Source organism: Microtus ochrogaster, chromosome 7, assembly GCF_000317375.1.
Source record: "Microtus ochrogaster isolate Prairie Vole_2 chromosome 7, MicOch1.0, whole genome shotgun sequence".
Classification (NCBI taxonomy): Eukaryota; Metazoa; Chordata; class Mammalia; order Rodentia; family Cricetidae; genus Microtus; species Microtus ochrogaster.
The window spans coordinates 5,576,839-5,598,847 of NC_022014.1; the positions used below are offsets into that span (position 1 = coordinate 5,576,839).

At 52.2% G+C, this 22,009-nt stretch overlaps 2 protein-coding genes across 4 annotated transcripts in view; one reads left to right on the forward strand and one right to left on the reverse strand.

The window, feature by feature from the left end:
- Positions 1–13,625, forward strand: part of Glis2 (GLIS family zinc finger 2) — a 22,642-nt gene extending 9,017 nt beyond the window's left edge. For 2 of the 3 annotated variants that reach the window (XM_026780997.1, XM_026780998.1), the window contains exons 2-7: positions 6,564–6,785; positions 7,597–7,769; positions 8,982–9,158; positions 9,241–9,374; positions 9,454–9,575; positions 11,021–13,625. In XM_026780997.1, coding sequence (XP_026636798.1) covers positions 6,614–6,785; positions 7,597–7,769; positions 8,982–9,158; positions 9,241–9,374; positions 9,454–9,575; positions 11,021–11,811 — 1,569 coding nt within the window. In that variant the 5' untranslated portion in view covers positions 6,564–6,613 and the 3' untranslated portion in view covers positions 11,812–13,625. The remainder of the gene's footprint in view (positions 1–6,563; positions 6,786–7,596; positions 7,770–8,981; positions 9,159–9,240; positions 9,375–9,453; positions 9,576–11,020) is intronic. The other variant, XM_013347227.2, reaches the window with a different exon arrangement.
- A 566-nt stretch (positions 13,626–14,191) lies between these two features.
- Positions 14,192–22,009, reverse strand: part of LOC101984360 (coronin-7) — a 61,520-nt gene continuing 53,702 nt past the window's right edge. The window contains exons 26-30 of the mRNA XM_013347033.2: positions 21,413–21,499; positions 15,775–15,859; positions 14,870–15,006; positions 14,545–14,610; positions 14,192–14,350 (exon numbers count right to left, since the gene is read on the reverse strand). Coding sequence (XP_013202487.1) covers positions 14,264–14,350; positions 14,545–14,610; positions 14,870–15,006; positions 15,775–15,859; positions 21,413–21,499 — 462 coding nt within the window. The 3' untranslated portion in view covers positions 14,192–14,263. The remainder of the gene's footprint in view (positions 14,351–14,544; positions 14,611–14,869; positions 15,007–15,774; positions 15,860–21,412; positions 21,500–22,009) is intronic.

The window sequence follows — 22,009 nt, forward strand, 5'->3', positions numbered from 1 at the left end:
CCGGCCCCCGCCCCACGGAGCTGTGTGCCCCTGACATTGTTTCACTGCCTGTGTATCCAAGCGACCTTCAGGCCTTGTTCCATCTGATTTATCCTGGACCCCAGCAGAGAGCCTGGTGTTGGAATGCATAAATGAGTGGGGAGGGAAGGACCAAAGTCCAGAGCCCGCCTTCACCCTCCTGCTCTTGAGTTGGCAGGTGTGCTTGTTCACAGTGGCCTGTGTCTGCCCAGGGTAGTGGGAGAGGTGGGCCACAGGTATGGGCTGCCTGATGTGTTCATGGGCATTGCTGGGCTTGGCTTGGGAAGTCGTTTCCTTGCCTTTGTGGATCAGTCACCCATACCTATCTGGTCTCATAAGCAGTGGCACCTGCCACTGAAGCCAAGGACTCGCCTCTATGTACTGCTGTGCACACATATGTCTGTATGTCTGCTTGTCCACCTACTGCTCATCTAAGAAATACTGGCCAGTACCCTAATGAGTGCACACACACACTGTCCCCGCCCCCACCCTAGAACAGCAGTGTAGCAGTTTCGTGGGTGTTTGTTTGTTTTGTGGGACAGGGTGTCACTATGTTGCCCATGCTGACAGAGACCTTTCGATCTTCCTGCCTCCATTTCCTCAATGCTGGCATTGTAGGCCTTTGCCACCACACCTGGTCTGTGCAGTGCTGGGGATAGAACCCCGGGGCTTTGTGCATTCTAGGCAAGCCCTCTACCAAAAGAACTCCATCTCCAGTCCCACAAGGGCAGTTCTGCCTATTCTTGGCCTTGCTAACTTGCTGGGTGTGTACCCCTGTCTGACTCCCTGCTGCCCACCCCTCCCAGGGATTTCGGTGGCCTTGCCCAGCCCTGTGTCCTTCCCTTCTAGCCTGGCAGGCGGTGTGGGGGCTGCTTGGCTGGCTTGCCTCTGGCTGAGGCCCAGGTGCAGGCTTGCTCATGGCCCCATACCCCCCCCCCCCACCAAAAGCTGGGCAGACAGGAAAATACCAGACATAGTTGTGCAAAGGTGGCTGCAGGCGGGCAGGCAGCAGGAGGTGGGGGCCGGAGAAGGGGGCCCAGAGCCACCAGAACATTTGGAGGCTCCTTGGCTGGACAGACCTTGCTGCCAGAGGGCCACATGCTTGCATGAGTGGATGTGGAAGTGGAGGCTGTTGCCGCAGGACAAGGAAGCCCCTCCCCCTCCCCTCCCCCCCCCCCCCCCCCAGAGGCTGAAGGGTGCTGGGGGAGCAAACCTGTCAGCTTTTTGTTTCAGCTCTGGGTGACCTTGGTAGATTCACAGTGTGGGTCACCCCCAACCTGGGGGAGAAGTGAGAATCTCCAGGGCTCCCTAGTTACTAGCATCTTCCATGTGCCAGGCACTGGGCCAAGGCTTGTCCCATAGAATGCCCTGTATATCTGGGATCGTTATTGTGGTGCTTGAGTTACCAATGAGGAAACTGTCCTGTGGAGGCTTAGAGGGTGACTGGGACCTGTCTGAGGCCACACAGCCAGAGGAGGCTACAACCAGATAGTGGGATGCTGGCTTTGCTCTGTGAACGTGCCATAGCCAAGTTCTCTGCAAACTGCGTGCTCGGACACTGCTCAGACAGTCCCCAGAATCCGCTAGCAGAGGAGAAGCGTTTGGATCTGGATTGGTTGTCTGGGGACATCTGAGTTTCTGAGGTGGTATTTGTGGGCTAGGTACCCTTCTTGGGACTCGGGGCTACACCTAACCATGGGTTTCCAAGGAAGGCAAACCCCAAACCCTTCCAGAAAGTGCAGTGGCTCTGGTCTCTTCCCTAGGCCTGGGGAGGCCTCTGACCACTGCATCCTCCTTGCAGGGCTACTTAGTGCTCAGTCAGGCTCCACAGGGAGGGCTTCCCCCGGTGCCCCCCCAAACTTTGTGGTCACTCTACAGGACAGTAGAGGTCCAAGGCTCTCCAAGGGGTACAGGCCAGCCAAAGTTCTGGTCTGGAATGAGATTTTAATGTTTGTGGGTACATAGGGAGGGCCAGTCCTCCTAGGGGCTGTTCTTATAGACTTGAGATTAATGCAGTGGTATTACTTAGGATGGGTTTAATAAGTACCTTTTGTGTGTCTAACTGTTCTGTGCATTGAACATTACATCCCACCTTAGGAAAGAGGAGGAGGGGGTCAGGGGACATGGCAGGAAGCAGTGGAACAGGGTTGGGGCTCCATGTGGTCTGACCAATGTTTGGAACCCTGCCTGCTGCCTGGTTGGGAAGGGGGCCCTGAAAGGTCCTGTCCCTGCCATTGCCTTCCAGCCTCCCTCACTGGGCGGCCAAGGAGGGTGGAGCTCTTGGCCAGAGTAGGGAGCACAGCCGGTTCCCAGGAATGTGGGGTTACGGGCAGTTTGCTTTGGCAGCATTGCTGCCTTGGCTCTCCCAGCCTTCTGGTGGCCCCCCGACCCTGTCATCTCTTCCAGTGCCCCACCCACTGCCTGCCCACTGCCTTTCCTGATTCTGCACCTAGCTCCAGAAGCCCTCTGGATTGGGAGGTAGTGACCAACCTAAGCAAGTCCAAGGACACAGGAGAGGTGATAAACCCTGTGACCCAGGGCAGGGCATCTGTAAAGTAGCATGAACTGTCACCTGCTGTAACAGATGCTGGCATGTTAGACCTTCAGAAGGTGGCTGGGGCAATCACTGTGATAGGCACCATGGCTTTGGTCTTGGCCTTGCCACCCATGATTACAACCGGGGGCAGGTACATCCCCCAGTCTTCAGATTCCTAGTCTGTAAGAGTGGAGTGCTAAAGTAAGGGTCCAAGTTACCAGACTCGGAGACATACACCAGGGCCTATGTGTATGTGTGTGTGCGCGCGTGTGCTAGTCCAGACTGACCTGGAACTTACTGTGAAGCTAGCCTTGATTTACTGACTAACTGCCTCCGTCTCACATGTGCCACCATGACTGACTGCATCTTGGGCCCGTGGCAAGTTGTAGGCTGGGTTTGCTATAGCTCATCAAATGAGCAATTTCAAGACTACCCTTGGTGAAATGGCATTCTTCATTAGTCACACCGCTGTGAGGTAGGTGGACAAGGATACAGACCCCACCTTGCTGAGGCCCTAGTCCTTTAATGTTTGCCAGGGACTAAAGAACTATCTAGCATAGGTAGCCCTCCCTCTTTATCCCTCCAGTCTCAAGGCCAACCAAATGCCCTCTCTCTGGCAGAGAAGAAAGGACGTCATCCTGAGCAGGATTCCAGTCCCCTTCTATTAGCTTGGTGACTTTGAAGCTTGGTTTCCCCTAGAGGAAGGGATGGTGGCAGATAGGTCTATATGGGGCCGGATGCCCAGCAGGAGCTGCAGCTGGGGGCAGTCTGCGCAGGGTCAGCAGTGGGCACACAATAGCAGTCATTGTCTTGGTATGGCTGGCGGGGGTGGGGTGGGGTGGGGGCACCAGCCCACCCTCAGGGTCGTCCGTACCCCCCCCCCCGTTGTGGGAGGGCTGTCCCCACCCCTGCCGCCCTGGTGGTCCCTACTCAGCCAGCCCCTCTCGCGCTTCCTCCCTCACTGCCGCTTCCTTCAGCTCCCTCTGTTCTAATTAGTTCCTTTTGCAGCTGGAGGATCCTCGTGGGGCCTGGGTCATGCGACCACCTCTTTGAGGGCTCCCTTGGCGGACCCATGCAGGTGGGCGTGTCACAGGGCATACCCAGCCTACCCTGAGTGAGCGCTGTGAGGTGCAGCCTTTGCTCAGCGATTGCAGCTGCACAGTCAGAACAGGGTGTGAGGCACTCAGCCATCCCAACCAGTAGGGAAACTGAGGCCCTGGTGGTTTCCCCAGCAAGGTTGGGATAGTGACGGGCTAGTGTGCTCCCTGTCCCTTGACACTGCATCGGTGAACTGGAAAATAGGGGAGACCCCTACCCCTGTGAACCACTAGCTTTCTGAGACCCACTGATCTCCAGAACTCTAAGGGCAAGCAGCCGGGTCGTGGCTGGGGAGGCAGCTTCACCTTTTCTGGGTCACATACCACCCTCTGCACCGTCCTTGTTCTAAGCATTTGAGTCTGGCTCTGGAGGGGCTGAACCGCAGAGGCTGTTTAGAAGAGTGGGGGACCTGCTCCTCACTTGCGCCTTCACCTAGCTCAATAACAAAGAGCAAAGCTGAGCTCAGACTGGCTGATGCTGGTTGGGAATGGGAACAGGGAGAGGTTGGCCAAGGTCAGAGCATGAGCGGGGTCAGAGGCCGACTACTCCCTGGGGGGCTATGGGTAGGAAAACTTGTGAGACTCCTTGGGGCGGCTCCTTCCTCCTTTCCCAGGAGGGGCTGCGGCGCCTGGGCTGGGTTCTGGCTTCCAAAATGACCCCCTAACTCCCTTGGCAGAACCCAGGGACAGGAAGTGAAGGGGTGTCCCTGGAGACTGGGTCAGCTAATGGGGGGGCAGTAATTGGCGTCCCCTTTCCTGCAATGAGTGCTCCACCCAGGGAGGGCTCCTGCTGGGGCCTTCTCCAGTCCTAGGTGAACACTGCACTGTTCCATGGGGTCCCCAGAACCTGGTGACACACCAGTGGCTCCTCCTAGGCTCCCTCTGGCGGGAGGACAACATGGGACAGTAGCAGGTGCCAAAGGGTACTGCTCGGTTAGCACTCTGACTACGAGTCAGCACTTGGGTTTTCTAGCTCAAGCGCCATGCCAGTGATCTTCTTTTTTCCACGGTGGGTGTTGGGGGCAGGGAGGCCTGTGGCCTTGGGCCAGAAGAGGGACCAGGCCACCAGCCCTTCCTGGCTCCTGAATTCTTAATCAGCATAAATATTTACTTCCTTCCTCCCCTTCCAGGCTCCCAGCATAGAGCAGCTTCAGGGAGGTTGGACTGGGCCTGTGTCTAAAAATAAACAGGTAGAGAGACAGACAGACAGACATAATGGGCTGCAGGTCAAGCAGAGGGCAGTCTTTGCCTAGACAGGAATGGACAAGCAGGCCCAGGACCACCCATCACTGTCACCTACCCATCTACCTAAGAGGGTCACCATGGTGTCAGTGAGAACAAGTGCATCTGACAACTTCAGTGGGGACAAGTGTGGACCCGAATCTCAGTCAGGAGGGGCTTCCTGTGCTCCAGTAAAGCAGCCTTGGGTGCCCAGCTCCCATGGAGCCACAGTAGTGGGAGCTGGGGCTATGTCCTCACAAGCAGTATCTCAGGCCAAGGAAGGGAATGCCCTGAAGGGTGGAGCTTGTGGGAGGCAATGGGAAGCATGTGCAGGGCTGGGATGTAAGCGAGGACCAGGTGAAGCTGCCTTAGAGTCTTGGCCTGGAGAAGAGATGGCTGGGATACAGTGGCTGTCCGCTGCCTTGCTCACCCTGTAAGGGCACTTTTCTGGTTGCACATGGCTCCCACAAGCCCCCAAGGATACGCTCAATAAACTGCTCCAAGTCTTTCCCAGGCAGTGGCTTTCCAGCCATGGCCACTTTTTTATTAAATACAGTGGTAGAATCCCATAGCGTGGTTGTTAAGTAAAAATATTCTTAAGGCCAGGCGATGGTGGTGCGCGCCTTTAGTCCCAGCACTAGGGAGGCAGAGGCAGGCGGATCTCTGTGAGTTTGAGACCAGCCTGGTCTACAGAGCTAGTTCCAGGACAGACTCCAAAGCCACACACAAACCCTGTCTCGAAAAACAAAACAAAAAAATATTCTCAAGGTGTGACAATCTGAAAGTGAACAAAGGCAGGGGAAACAAGGAGGGGGTTTCTCATGGGCAGAGAGACTGCTGCTGGAAAAGTGAAGTGAGTTTGGTGTGGAAGAACTGGCCATGTTCTTAGGTCAGTGGAGCCTGTGAGTCCACCCATGGATATGAAGATTACAACAGTCAGAAATTGTGCAAACTGGAGGAATATCACAGTATGGAGTTATAAGAATATTGTTACAGCTTTTAAAAAAAATACTATCTACTGTCCTTTGCTGGTCCTGACAGACTCTGCATAGCTGGCATGGCCACAGTCCTCAGCCGCCCCCTGGTGGCTTGTGAAGGCCTAACCTCTGTCTCACCTGGAAGGTTCAGTCCTTGTCTTGGCCCACTCCCACGGCCAAGCTTTGCACAGCCTGCCTGGGACAGGCCCTCAGCCTGCTTCCCTTAGAGGTGGCATAGTTCCCTGCCCTCAGCAGGCACTTCTGGCATAACGGGTGCTTCATTGGCTACTGAGGAATGCTACCTACATCTTGGAGGATGTTTGTTGCTCCCCAGTCTGCTTTTAGGTTTTTGAATTCAGACTGGCAGGCTTCCCAAATGTAGCTTCCCATTCTATCAGCAGTGACAGTTGGGACTTAGCCAGTTAGTTCCTGGGAGATGTAGCTTCAAGTCTAGCTGTTCTGCCAGCTTGTGAGTTCTGTCACTGGGGCCAGTAGTCTCACTGTTAAATGGAGACCACAGACTTGGCCTATCCCAAAGGTCTATGGGGAGTGGCAGTGGAATCTTGCACTGTTTAGATGCTGACTCTCCATGATATGCGTGAGTCAGGCCATTCAGGATGTTGTCTCTACTCCTCTGCTGCTTCGAGTTTTACGGTATAGCTAAGGAGAAACCTAAGGTTACAGTGTCACTGCACAGCTTGTGTCCTTCCCCAGGTTCCTGCCTGAAGACCAGCTGGGTACCCTCTCTGACCCTCCACATCACCATGCACTCCTTGGACGAGCCGCTTGACCTAAAGCTGAGCATCACCAAGCTCCGGGCGGCGAGAGAGAAGCGGGAAAGGACACTGGGTGTGGTCCGGCATCATGCTTTGCATAGGGAGTTGGGCCTGGTGGACGATAGCCCCACGCCTGGCTCCCCAGGCTCCCCCCCACCAGGTACTGTGTCTCCATGCTTGTCCATTCATCCTATAAGTGGGTGAGACCTGCCCAGCTTACTCAGTGGGCATGTAAAACTAGCTCCAACCAGGGCCTGTGCAAGGATCTGGAAAAGAGGCAGAGGGGGCAAAGCAGCAGTAGTGGGCCCAAGATTGTCCCTACACTCTGAGACTGTATGTCTGGTTGAACTAGGTAGTGACTGGGGACAGAGCCAGGCAGATGTGTCTTACAGACACTTTGTGCCCCACCTACCATGTGGTACTCACCTCGTCTGTCGTACCTTCACCTGGACTTGAGAACCAGTTTAACCACATGCTTGAGATAGAGGAGTCAGTGTACCCCAATTTTCCCATTTTACAGAAAGGAACACTAAGGCAAAACATGACTGGGAGGTAGTCTTACGGTCTGGTTCTGATTATATTACTTATTCCATGTGTCAGATAAGTCTCATCCTTAAGATGGTACTTGAAATTTTAAATTTTCTGTCTTTTTGTTGTTGAGATGGTCTCGTGTATTCCAGGCTGGCAATGAACTCATTAGGTAGCCCAAGATGGCCTTGAATTCTTGATCCTTCTGCCCCAGCCTCCTGAGTGTTGTGATTACAGGTATGAGCCACCGTGCCAGCCACATTTGCTGTTTCTGGCAGCTAGCTCTCCTGGTGAAGGTCAGACAAGATGACAATAACTGTGCTGTCTGTTCCATGGATATCTGGGTTCCCAGAGTAGTCAAAGATGGTGGTAGGGATCCCAAAGTAGTGGGACTTGGTCCAACAGGACTCTAGCCAGCTTCCCTGAAACATGATCTTCTTCAGGCTTCCTGCTGAACCCCAAGTTCCCTGAGAAGGTAGATGGACGCTTTTCCACAGCCCCCCTGGTGGACCTCAGCTTATCACCACCGTCTGGACTGGACTCCCCAAATGGCAGCAGCTCCCTGTCACCTGAGCGCCAGGGCAATGGCGACCTGCCGCCATTGCCTACTGCTGTGGTAAGGAGGTGGGAGGTTCTAGAGAGACAGAGGCTCCCTGGGGCTCCTTGGCAAGTGCCACCAAATGGGTGGTTTGAAATGAGAAAGGAATTCTCCCAGTTCTAGAAACTCCGAGTAAAGATGGTGATAAGACCATGCTCCTAGAAGGCCCCAGGAGCAGGCTCCTTCCTTGCTCTTAGGTTCTGGAAGCCCTAATGATAGGCATTCACCCCCAGCTGCTAACGACATCTGTCGTGACCACATCTTCAGCTGGACCCATGTGTCTGTCTGTCCAGGCCTTCCTCTTTGTCAAAAAGACATAAGGTGTTGGATTTAGGGTCACCTTACTGTAGTAGGACATCACCTTACCTAATCACTCCCAAAAAGACTATTTTCTCTCTCTCTTTTTTTTTTTTTCTTTGAGACAGGGTTTCTCTGTAACCTTGGAGCCTGTCCTGGAACTAGCCCTTGTAGACCAGGCTGGCCTCGAACTCACAGAAATCCACCCGCCTCTGCCTCCCGAGTGCTGGGATTAAAGGCGTGCGCCACCACTGCCTGGCTGAAAAGACTATTTTCAAACAAGGTTATCTACACACACAGGTGCCTTGGATTAGCACTCAGGGTGTCTTTTAGGTTGTTATCATCTTTCTTTCTTTCTTTCTTTCTTTCTTTCTTTCTTTCTTTCTTTTTTCTTTCTCTTTCTTTCTCAACAAGGTTTCTCTGTCCTAGCTATCCTGGAACTAGCTCTTGTAGACCAGGCTGGTCTTGAACTCACAGAGATCTGCCTCCTGAATGCTAGGATTAAAGGCATGCACCACCACCACCCTGCTTGTTTTTGTTTTTATTTTTATTTTATTTTATTTTTGAGACAGGGTCTCTACATAGCCCTGGCTGTCTTGTAACTCACTATGTAGACCAGGCTGTTCTTAAACTCACAAAGATCTGCCAGCCTCTGCCTCCCGAGTACTGGAATTAAAGGCATCTTACAACTGGCTGCAGTGATATAAATTAACATTGTCCACAGGAGGGTAAAGTGATGATGAGTCTGGCCTGGAGGCAGTGGCGGCACACACTTTTAATCCCAGCACTCAGGAGGCAGAGGCAGGTGGATCTCTGGGTGACATCCAGGACTATACAGATAAACCATCTTGAAAAACAAAACAAAAAAAGTGTGGGGGTGGGTCTGGGCCTGCCAGTGGGGTACACTAACAGGTTCTTATCTTTACTCCTTAGGATTTCCAACCACTTCGCTATTTGGATGGTGTCCCTAGTTCTTTCCAGTTCTTCTTGCCCCTGGGCTCTGGGGGAGCTCTGCACCTACCTGCTTCCTCCTTCCTCACGCCCCCCAAGGACAAGTGCCTCTCACCAGAGCTGCCCCTGGCAAAGCAGCTGGTGTGTCGATGGGCCAAGGTGAGTTGGGAGCTGGGAAGAGTGGTGAGGGCTGGGCCGGTACCCTACTTGGGATCAGAACCCTGCCTGCCTGGCCCTACAGTGTAACCAGCTCTTTGAGCTCCTCCAAGACCTGGTTGACCATGTCAATGACCACCATGTCAAGCCGGAACAGGATGCTCGGTACTGCTGCCATTGGGAGGGCTGTGCCCGCCACGGCCGTGGCTTCAATGCCAGGTGAGGGAGCCGGGTAAGGGCAGGAAGGGAGGGGCTGGGTGCCCATTGAGCTGAGTGTGCCTCTGGGCCCTTCCTGGAGCAGGTACAAGATGCTCATCCACATCCGGACTCATACCAATGAGAAGCCACACCGATGCCCCACCTGCAACAAGAGCTTCTCCCGCCTGGAGAACCTGAAGATCCACAACCGCTCCCACACAGGTAAGTTCCTCATGGAGGAGCTAGGGGATGCCAGGGAAAGACCAGAAAGAGAGACAAATTGCGTTTGTCCTGCTCCCCTTGTTTGAGACAGGGTCTCATGTAACCCAGGCTGGGTCTAACTGTGTACCAAGGGTGGCTATGAACTCCTAATCTTCCTGCATTCATCTCCCAAATGCTGGGGTTATGGGTGTGGCTTTCCCGTTACCTTGAAGACCATTTGCTGGGGAAACCCCTACATGGATATGATCTTCTAACACCACCTTAGGACTGGCAGACTGAGTCTGCCTCTCTTCATTGTACCCTGAGCCCCATAGACCCACACACCTTATTTTAAGTTACTCAATTAGTACACTGAAAAGAGCAAGCTGGGCATGGTAGCACAAGCCTTTAATCTCAGTGTTTAGGAGTCAGAGTTCAAGGACGACCTGGTCTATGGAGCAAGTTCCAGGCCAACAAGAATTATATAATGAAACCATGTCTCAAAAAACAAAAGCAAAATAAACCAAAAGGAAATAGGTGAAATTAAATTAATTGTAATTATGTATCCTATGAAACCCAATATATAAAAACATGTCAGCAAACCTAGGCATGGTGATGAATGTCTGTATTATATTCCCAAATAATGAGGAGGTTGAAGGGGGGAGTTGAGTTTTTTGTTTGTTTGGTTTTGGTTTTTCGATATAGGGTTTCTCTGTGTAGTCCTGGCTATCTTAGAACTCATTTCCTCGAGTTCTGGGATCAAAGGCATGCCCCATTGCCCGGCAAGCTCAGGAGTTCAAGGCCATCTTAGCCAACGCAGTAAGATCCCATTTCAAAAAATTAAAATGACCAAAACTAAACGGCAGAACACTGAAATCCTTCCTTTCATGCAGAGTCTCGAGATCTCGTGTGTCTCAGCCTCACAGCACATCTTCTGAGCCCAGCTCATTTCAAAGGCTGAGTGGCTACAGGTGGCTCCTGTCCTGGTTAGCATAGTGACTTGGTGATTCAAGCCAGATAAGGTGGTGCATGCCTTTAATCCCAGCACTTAGGAGGTAGACAGATCTCTGAGTTCAGCCTGGTCTGCAAAGCTTGTTCTAGAACAGCCAGGGCTACACAGAGAAACCCTGTCTCCAAAAACAAGACCAAACAACAACAGAATTGTGAGCTGTTCTGTGCAAGGCCACAAGAAAGGCCCAGGCAGCATTGTTAGTGCTCACCAAGGGCACACACTCCAAGGTCGAGTTCTGCCCAACAACAACCACAGCATCTATAGCAAAGGGATCTGAAGGGTGTACAGCAATTCTGGCTGCTGTCCTTAGCTGGGTCAGCCTCATGCCAGGTACAACGACTGTCTCCCAAATCAGAATCAGAATGCTTCAGGAGCTCTGGGCCTGGGAGAGGCAAGGGGATAGGTGGCAAGATCTGGCAGAGTTGAGACCCCTCAATGCAGCCCACCCCTACAGGTGAGAAGCCCTACGTCTGCCCCTACGAGGGCTGCAACAAGCGTTACTCCAACTCGAGTGACCGATTCAAGCACACCCGTACCCACTACGTAGACAAGCCCTACTACTGCAAGATGCCTGGCTGCCACAAGCGCTACACGGACCCCAGCTCACTGCGCAAGCACATCAAAGCCCATGGCCACTTTGTGTCTCAGGAGCAGCAGGAGCTCCTACAGCTGCGCCCACCCCCGAAACCACCACTGCCCACTTCCGACAGTGGCTCCTATGTCAGTGGAGCTCAGATCATCATCCCCAACCCCGCTGCCCTTTTTGGAGGCCCCAGTCTACCTGGCCTGCCCTTACCCCTGGCCCCTGGTCCCCTTGACCTCAGTGCTCTGGCCTGTGGCAATGGTGGGGGTGGGGGTGGGGGCATGGGCCCTGGGCTGCCAGGCTCTGTTCTGCCCCTCAATCTGGCCAAAAACCCGCTATTGCCCTCACCCTTTGGGGCTGGTGGACTAGGCCTACCTGTGGTCTCTCTCCTGGGTGGTTCTGCTGGTAGCAAGGCTGAGGGGGAAAAAGGACGTGGGTCACTGCCTGCCAGGGTCCTGGGCCTAGAGGACCATAAGCCTCCCCTGGAAAGGACGGAGCGCAGCCGCTCCCGGCCAAGCCCTGATGGACTCCCCTTGCTACCAGGAACTGTACTGGACCTGTCCACAGGCAACTCAGCAGCCAGCAGTCCAGAGGCGCTAACTCCTGGCTGGGTGGTCATCCCTCCAGGGTCTGTGCTGCTCAAACCAGCTGTGGTAAACTGAACCTGGGCTACCCATCTACCAGCTGTGACAGCCCAGCTACCTACTGTGGGCTCATCCCCTGACGAACAGAAACTATTCTGCGAAATAGCAATAATATCCTACTGTTTCAGGGGCCCGAGTGTCTGCTTCCTGGGAAGCTGCAGCCCCAGACAAACTGGGTAGCAAGGATGGTGCTAGCTAGGTCTTTGGTGGCTCCAGAGTGCGGACTTGGCTTGGACCTGTTGTCCAAGGAGGCCATGCTCTTGGATGCTAAGGCCTCACTTGCCTCCATTTCCTAGCACATCATTTGGGGGAGGCCTTCCTCTGCCTGTCCTCCAAGGACCCCTAGTCCTGCCTCTTGCTTTGGTACATTCCTCTCTGTGAGCAGTCTGGGCAGGTTGTTATTCCTCCCTGCCTTACCTACTTGTCAACTGAGAAGCCCTCAGTGATCATAAACCCATGCTTGGGAATTCCTTAGACTCCTTTCCCTCTGGCACACCCCCTGGAGGGAGAGCAAGACAGACACAGGCCAAGCTACAGGAAAAAGCTGCCTTTTCCTACCTACTGCTATGACAAGGTGTTTCCCTGCTTACTTAGCAGAGAAGCCTGCTGCCAGTGCCCCCTTCTGCCTGCGTCAGTCAGCACTGCCAAAGGGTTGGTAACACTTTCTATAGAAGGGGTAGCTGAGCACTCTCCTTTCCCTCGGGAGTGTACAGGCAGGTTCAAAGGATCATGGCACTGGTCCAGTCCAGCTTGGGTTGGCCTGGCAGGGTTATCCTGCAGAAGCCTGGCTATCCTGCAGTGTCTACACCAGTGGATACCAGGCTTGGGAAGCAGCTACAGGTTTGGGGGTTACGAAGTCATGGAATGCAGGAAGAACTGATTCATCAGACTGGAGCTTTCTAGAAACCACGAACTGAAGCCCATGGGTGTGAGGGAGGCTAGGTAGCCAAGAACAGCTCTTGGAGGACCAACTGCCTGCTAGGGAAAAGCTGGCTTGAGAGTGGACTGGACATGTGACAAGGTTGTTTTCTTTGACTTTCCAGTTGAGTCCTTTTCTTGGTGGTGCCTCTTTTGCCCACAAGCTCTACCCAAGCCAGCTACTGATGTAGGGCTAGAAAGCCAAGGACATTGGAGGACTGTAGTCTACAGCTCCAGAATGCGCCAGCTTGGGCCTCTTGCTGCCCCCCGTACTATGATGAGTGGCTAAGTTCCTCTCCCCATCTGTACAACAGAAGAGTTGCTGGGATGGTAGGGTCCTCAGTAGCTCTGTGGTTCCTCTGAGCAGCTTGCCTGTTTTTTCCCAGACTGCCCTTCTGTTTCAGAAGGGTCACCCTGACCTGACCTGCCCAACTGCTGGGCTTAGGACCCCAGCCCTGATAGGGCTTGGCTGTGCTGGCTCTACCCCTTGAAGGGGCTGTGAGCAAGTTAAGGAGCTGGTCTCCTGTCTTCGGGTCTACCCATGATCCAAGCAGCCTCTTGGCTCCGTTAGGGCCCTAGGCCTTACTTAGGTCCCTGGCTGAGAACTGGGTTTGAGACTCAAGCCTGAGAGCAGAGGAACAGGGCACTGGAAGGTGACATTAGCTCAGCATGTGATTCTGTGATAGACCAGGCTTGGAAGGCCGGTGTACTTGTCAGTCTGTTGTTGCACATTCCAGGACATCAGTATTTTAACAGGTTCTAAGTGCCTTTCTATTGTAGCTTATGTTTTTCCTCCTTTTGGCTCCATTGCTGTTAGCGTAGAGTTTAAAAAAAAAATAAGCTAATGACTATAACAATTTATTTCCTCCATGTGAGAGGAAGTTTATAAAGAAACAATAAAAGTGAGTTGCAAAGATGGTTTCTGCATCTTAGATGTGCCAGGAGCTGGGTCACTTGCTCTGTGCCTGGTCGTGGGCACCCCCTAAAGACCTGGCCTGGAGCTTTCCCCTCAACCTGCTACTCTAAGGAAGAGATCAGAAGGCCCACCCACTTGGGACTACTAAGGGAAGACCTGGAAGGGTAGGTAGTAAGGAACAATAAGATACAGATTATCCTCAACTACAAGGCCCAGGCCTTGGTCTAAGCAAGAGGCTGGCCCAAGCCGCTTCCTGCTACACATGAACATTCTGACCAAGTCACTGAAAGCAGTATGCAACTCCAACTGGAGTTCTGAGGCTAGGGGTTCTTTATCTTGAGGGAAGGCATGGGCAGACCCTTGGTCTCCTCAGGACTGTGTGGTAGAACACACAGGAGGGAACAAAGCCTCTGACAGATCCTGGCCAGGCTTCTAAAGTGGGTATGTGGCTGTTTACCAACATCCCACCCACCAGGCTATCAAAGCTGCTGCTGCCCCCTGACTCTTTCACAGCCACAAATAGGAAGTGAGCGACCTTCTCAAATAGGAATATAAGCACCGGAGAAACATGGAAAAGACATTTATTACCAAGCTATAAATTATGAGGCAATGGGTGGGGTGGAGTGTGCCCAGCAGTCACGTTTTGGGCATCTGCCCTTTCTTTCTGTCTTCCTGGGCTTGTATTCGGAGTTCCTCATCTAGGCGTTCCTTTGCACGGACAACCTAGGAGGAGGAAGATCAGGCTCTGGCAATCTCTGCTCTTTGCCTGAACCAAGGGCCTTTTCCCTTCCTGTCCCAGGCCCTAACAACCTCCCTAGAGGACAGCAGACTACCAAGATTCAAACAACTTAAGTAGCACTCTAAGGTGGAAGGGGAAGCCTATGGCTTCCTTTCCTCATAGAATTAAAAGCACTCACCTTTGACTGCAAGTAGAAGGAGCCACCCACGGATTTATCGTTCACTTTAAATAGGTGTTCATAATTCTGCAGAGATGAGACAGTGAACATCAGGGAAGGCTGATGGCAAGAGAAGTTAAAGGGCCTGACCTCTACCCCACATGTCATGTAGGAAACTGCTGTGTCCAAAGGATACAGGTAACCCTGTGGGGATGGCTCAGCTGCTACAGCTAGCTGTGTCTCTACTTACACAGCCAGGCTCTCACTGGCTGTGGTCAGAGCTTCCACACCCACCCTCCTCTGACTGCCCATGCAACACAGTCCCATGACCCATGAGAGGCTTCACCTTCTGGACCTCCTCAGGGTTCAGCTTGGAGATGTTGAGAATCTGCTGGGCCTCCTGGAGGCTGAGGCCAGAGAGGTTGGATGCGGCTGCAGACTGGTGCCCAGCACGACCCCGAGCATCAGCAGCTGCCTGGCTTGCTGTGGATACATGGGTGACTGCTTAGCCCCCTCGGTAGCCCAGAGCTTCCCCCAGGCCTTCTAAGTGACACTAAAGAAACATTTCTCCCAGGAGCCGCTTTTCTTTAGTACTGGCTTCTTTTTGGAGGGGAGAGGCAAACATTCCACACTGAAGGGTAAGATGGGGTCAAACTAGGCTCTTAGTCCCCCAATCTAGACCACAAGATGACCTTGTTCCCTCTCCTACCCCCGTTCCTTGTCCCAGAGGCCTAGCAAATTTGAGAGCTTTAAGCTACGTTGTGGACTATGATAAAACTAAGGGAGGAACAGTAGCTGGTGTCAGAGCCCCCACAACTGGCCTAGCCGGTACCCAGACCACCTGGGGGACTGCTTTCCTTTGGTGACCTTACAGTCAAAAGCCAGCAAACTTTCTCTTCAGATGCCAGATAATAAACATTTTAACTCTGCAGCCAGTTAGTCTGTGTTGGAATTACTCAGCTCTCCGTGAAAGCAGACAGAAGATGGGACTATCTTACTTTATTTACCAAAATGGACTGCCACGGGGGCCCATCTGCCCTGGACACTTGTGCTAACCAGGCCAAACTGAAAACAAACCTTTCCTGTATATAGGAATGTCTCAAAATCTGGCACCGCCTCCTCCCATGGGAAAGTACCCAGCATCTAAGCCGCAGAACTTTACCCAAAAGAGGTCCCTTCATTCACAACTGACACAACCCACGGGGGAAATCTAAGCTGGGCAGGGCTCCCAGCATGCAGGGATAGTCTTACCTGCAAACTCCTGCCTCAGGGCCCGGGCAAAGGCTCTGCCCACCACCTGCACACCCATCACAATGATCTGGGCCAGGTACTTGGCCTGTGGACAAAAGGAACACCTTGGAGATGTGGGGATGATCTAAGGGCTAACTTCTCTAAACTCTAAATTCACTGGCGTGCCCAGAGGTAGACTGGAAAGGCTATAGGGCATGAAACCGACACTGACTTATGGGAAGAACCTGGCAGTCCCAGACTGCCACCACCACCAGTTTAATCTACGCCAAGGCTGACGGCTCCTCTCTGCTTTTGGGACCATCAGGCCAGCGTCCATATTACCAGGGAAAAATAGATCCATCCTAACTCTCCCAAGACTTCAAGCCCTAGGACTTGGAATCTGTCCATGAATACAACACAACAACAAAATCACTAAAGGTCTGTGGTGTGCAGAGAGAGGAGGCCCAGGTAGGGTGCACATGAGCCCGGATCTCATAATAAAACCCAAACAAATGGATGGCCCAAGAAGATGGTTCAGCAGGTAAGAGTGCTCGTTCTAAGAAAGAGCATGACTGTCCATGAGCCAACACTTTAATCAAGTCACTCTTAACTCTGCTTGGCCAAGGCTTCGTTCCCCAGGCAGGGTTTCCACGCCGCCATTGCTGAGTTAAGGTGGCTGCCCAGTTCTCCACGGTGCAAATTCATTTCCTCCTCCCACCTCTGACCCCAGCCAGCCTCGTTCTCTGGAATCTCTCCCTCTTACTCTCCCCCCATTGCAGCTGCACTCTTTACCTCTAGGTAAGCTCCCCTGCTTTTTTTTTTTAACGTTTTCTTTATTATTTATTATCTATATAGTATTCTGCCTGCATGTACACCTGCAGACCAGAAGAGGGCATCAGATCTTATTACAGATGGTTGTGAGCCACCATGTGGTTGCTGGGAATTGAACTCAGGGCCTTTGGAAGAACAGTAAATCATCTTAACCTCTGAGCCATCTTGCCAGCCCTCCCCTGCTTCTTGAATGCTTAATGTCTCCACTGCTCTCAGTTCCTTCACTATGAATACCTTCCTTTCTAAATACGCGATGTGGTGCAAACCTCAAACTCCAACCCTCGGGAGCCTGGGGCAGGAGGGTACCTAGACTTTGAGGTTAGCCTGAGTTACAGAGCAAGACAACACCCCAAACCAAAAATCTTCAACACCCTTCAGGGCTTGGCAAAGCACGCTATAACCCGACTCCCAGGTGAAAATTCCTAGGCTCCTCCCACATGTACCTTCCCACAGAACTTTTCTTTGCCTCTTTTGGAAGCGTCCTGGGCACTGAATCGAAGGCCTCTCCTGTGGTGGCAAGCACTGTAACACTGAGCTATACCCTCAGCCCTCTTTACTAAAGTATGCAGGCTGCCCTGGAACTCCTGACCGTCCTTCCTAAGCCTCCCAAGTGCTGCGTTTGCAAGTGTAAGCCACCATGACCACCTGAGAGAAGTTCAGAGTTGAATGTGGAGGACACGTGATAAAGACCCAGTTCCACGGGGAATCAACACAAGTCCCACTAGATGTCGGCGACCCAATTACAAGGCAGGTACTATACGGTGGGAAATGTGTAGTCTCAGAACATGAGCAAAACTGGGACCCAAACCAGGTTCTGACTCTTCCGGGAAAGAAGATTTAACTTCCTGGAAAAGTTAAATTTTCCGTCTTTTAAGTGTAAAAACGGGGACAACTGAGAAAGATTAAATAACAATCTACATAAAGCAACTGAAAGTTAACTGCCACCTTCCAATAAAGAACAGGCTCCCCAGCCGGGGGGGTGGGGGTGGGGTGGGGTGGCGCACACCTTTAATGTCCAGCACTGGAGAGCCGGAGGCAGAGGCAGGTGGATCTCAATGACATGATTTTAAGACCAGCCTGACCTACTACACAGAATGCACGTGGACAACCACGGCCTCATACACAGTGACACCCTGTCTCAAATAAGTAAATAAACAGACAAGGAAACAAACAAACGGGCTCCCCCCAACCAACCGCCTTCCGATCACTCGGTCAAACCTCAAGAACCTGCTTTTTAAAGGTTGCACAGGTGACCTGCATGCTTCCCACACACACTCAGCCACCAGGTCTCGATTTCAGCTCAGGTCCCAGGTCTACCAATTCCTTGGACGAGCCAACTGTCAATAGCAGTTAAAAACCGAGCGACATCACCGACAACGCCGGGTTCTGCCACTCAGGAGCCGGCCCACTCTCCAATCCCCTCCTCTCACCGCCTACAGCGGTTCGCTGACGCCGAGGCAGGGGACGCCGAGGCAGGACTTGGCCGGGGGCTTCCTGCCGGCCGAGCCTCGGTTCCCAGGCCCCCGGTCGTCCCCGCCGGGGCGTCAACGGTCTGCGACCCCGCGACACGCCACCGACATTGCTTCCTGTGGGGTACGCGGGCGGCTCACGACTATAACTCGACCTCCCTTCCAGAGACTCACCATGGCGGCAGCTCCACCTCAGGGGCACGGGTGCCGCTTCCCGACCCCGGGACCAGCTCCTGCGCGGCCGGTGGGTCAGAGGTCAAGGAAGACCGGAGAGCGCGTGCGCGAGGCCGCGGCGCAGTTCCAGGGGCGGGACTCAAACGGAAGTCACCGTGACTGTAGGCGGAGCCTGCTTCGAGATCAGAAGACTGCTGGGCGAGCGACGGGCGGCGCTAGACCTTCGGTGCGTACTGGTGCAGCAAGCTTCGTTCCTTCACTTTCCCAAAATATTTAGGAAGAAGCTATCATATGAAATAAGTCAAAGTAATATAGGGATGGATGTCAAATTCTCTGAAATACTTAAGAAAACTAGGTACTTCAAAATAGGTTTAATTGCAGATTTTTCCTGCTTGTGAAACTCTTTCCTAGATACCCTTCAGGTTCGTCCTCACCCACCTCAAGTATGTAATCCAAAGCCACCTTCTCAGTGAGGTCCATCAAGTTCTTCTACAAGGGCTGGAGAGATGGCTCAGAGGTTAAGAGCATTGCTGTGCATTGCCTGCTCTTCCAAAGGTCCTGAGTTCAATTCCCAGCAACCACATGGTGGCTCACAACCATCTGTAATGAGGTCTGGTGCCCTCTTCTGGCCTGCAGGCACACACAGACAGAATATTGTATACATAATAAATAAATATTTTTTTTAAAAAAAGGGGGCGGCTGGAGAGATGGCTCAGTGGTTAAGAGCATTGCCTGCTCTTCCAAAGGTCCTGAGTTCAATTCCCAGCAACCACATGCTGTAATGAGGTCTGGTGCCCTCTTCTGGCCTGCAGACATACACACAGACAGAATATTATATACATAATAAATAAATAAATAAATAAATATATATATATTTAAAAAAAAGTTCCTCTACAATATTAATGCGCCCACCACGCTGTTCTGCTTTGGAGGGTCTGGTGTGTGCTTTAAACAACAGATGTTTATTTTATTTTCTGATGGTTCTGAAATCCTTTTTCTGGGGGCAGTGGTGTCGAGATAGGGTTGCTCTGTGCAGTCCTGTCGGTCCTGGAACTCTGTAGACCAGTCTGGCCTTGAACTCAAGAGATTACTTACCTCTGCCTCCTGCTGGGATAAAAGGCGTGCATCACCACCGAGCTGGTTATGGAATCTTTATGTTCAAGCTGATCATGTTGCCAGGTTTGTTTTTTATTTAAGTTCCTCTGATTGGCTTGCAGAGGAATATCTCTTCTCTCCAGGTCCTAACAAGATCTTCTCTGGTCTGTTCATAATCCACACACCAAACAGTTCCACCTTTTTGAGTGCGCAATTCAGTTCTGCCATCGCCACCGTCGCGTTCAGGCCATTTCCAGCCGCAATCCCTTCCCTACTCTGGAAACTGTCCATGTTTGCTCTGGACATTCTATAGAATCAGAACTAAATGTGGCCTCTTGTGACTGCTTTATCCCTTCATGCTCCATTTGCTCTATGTTTTTCTTTGAAGCTCTCATCCTCTACAACAGCGGTTCTCAACCTGTGCGTGGAAACTCCCTTAGCAAACCTCTTTCTCCAAAATACTTACATTGCAATTCATAACAGTAACAAATTACACTTATGAAGTAGCAACAAAAATAATTTTATGATTGGGGGTCTCCATAACACAAGGAACTGTATTAAAGGGTCGCAGCATTAGGAAGGTTGAGAACCACTGCTCTACGACATAATTCCTTTTGTAAAATAATCCAATAATTAATTTAACAAATAATGAATTTAAATAATTTGATATTTTACCGTCACCATTTATTGCTATGCCTCCCCACTAGAGTATGAACTCTCAGTGGTCAGAACATTTATGTGTTTCCTCTTAGCTATCAAGCCTGGAGGGCTGTCTGGCATGCCATGGACACTTATAGGTGTTTGGTGAATGGATTTAAGTCAGATTCCTCCAGAGCAGTGGTTCTCAACCTTCCTAATGCTGTGACCTTTAATATAGTTCCTCATGTTGTGGTGGCTCAACCATAAAATTATTTTTGTTGCTGCTTCGGAACCGTAACTTGCTACTGTTGCGAATCACGATGTAAATAGCTGTGTTTTCCAATGGGCTCAAGTGACCCACAGATTGCGAACCCCTGCTCTAGCCCACTGCCCATTCTTTCCTTCCTCCCTCTAGCTCTCCAAACTCTTTTACCCTGGTACACTGCTCAAGTTCCTTTTGTTTGCTCTTGGCTCCTTCAGGTTTTAGTTTTCAGTTTCAAAGAACACAAGTATCTCCTCTCGGCTCCCTGCCTTGACACACTGCTTGTCCCGCCCCCGAGGCAGTTCACAGATTTCCTCATAGCTGCTTTCCTATGCATGGCCTGGTTCCCTAGAACAAAGCTATGATCAGCTGATCATTACAAAGTAAATGGAGCAAAGTAAAACCAGTATGAAGGAGCCCTGAACTAAGTTCTCTCACTCATCTTCTGTCCCCTTCTTTCTAGACTCCCAGAGACCAGCACGAGAGGCAGCAACTTAGAAAAGTTTAATTGATGAAAACATCCAGAGCATGGATAGGCTGGTTGTGGGGTTCACACCACTGTAATGAAGCTGTTAGCTCCACAAGACCCTTTCTCCTGGCCTCAAGCCAAGGGAAGCAGGGCAAATGGTCCTAGGCCCCTGAGGATAAAGCTGCTCCCAGCAGCCTGGTGGGGGACCAGCCCCCAATGTTCTTGACTGGATCTGGGGCAGCAGGCAAGACAGGTTGGCATGTAGTAACTGACGATGTTAGATGAAGCCAGCAGAGAGACCAGGAGAGACGAGGCATCCAGGGTTGGCCCAGAGACATGCTACTGACATCCACTTCCCACCCACTGGTGTCACATGCTAACAGGCAGCTGGGATAAGCAGCCAGCCCCAGAGGGCAGAGGAGCAGTGGGCCCAGCAGCAGTGGGGCCTGCAGGAAACCCAGGGCTCCTGGGCTCCATGTGCCTGCCAGGGCCAGAGCAGTGCTGTCCAGTTTACAGAGATGCAAGGTGTGGAGGGCAGCAGGTGGTCCTAGGAGGTGGCAGTGGCAGTTGAGGCCAGGGGTGCCTGGTGTGCAGGCTAGTCCTGGGGTGAAAAACCAGGAGGCAGAAGTTAAGAGGGCCCAGGGAGGGAGGGTGCGTGCCACGGCATTTACAGCAGAACAGTGCTGTTGGCTAAGGAAGCTGAGGCCAGCTGTCACTCACCCACTCGTCTTCATCCACCCCTTCAAAGGAGTCCTGGGGCAATGGGTCCTCTCTGTTTCCCAGCTTCGCCACCATAGCACTAAGCAGCTGTGGAGGGAGATAGGGGAGGCACTGAAAGAAATGACTCCCTGACCTTAACAGCTTAAAACCCCATTTTTAACAGCAATAATGCTGAAAAGGAGTCATTTTGGTTAGAACCCTGACAAGGTTGATGGGTCTGCATTGTAGAAGATGCAAAGACAGTAAAAATGTGCACCAGAATCACAATAGGCTTAGGTCACCAATCTTTAACTTTGGCTGGACAAGGGCTGTCTAAAATGTGTGTGCCTCACTGCCCTCCCTGGCTTCCTGTGCCTTGGGGACAGCAGCAGGTCCCTGGGTATGACCCCTCCCCAAAGTCTAGTATGGAAACAAGTGTGACACATGGCTTGTCCTGCCATCTGGGTTGGGGCTGGTGACCTGGCAGGTAACCCAGCACACGGAGGACACACCACAGCCAGCCCTCTCCCATGTCTGCACAGCACAGCACAGCACAGCTCTCTCCCATGTCTGCACAGCACAGCACAGCTCTCTCCCATGTCTGCACAGCACAGCACA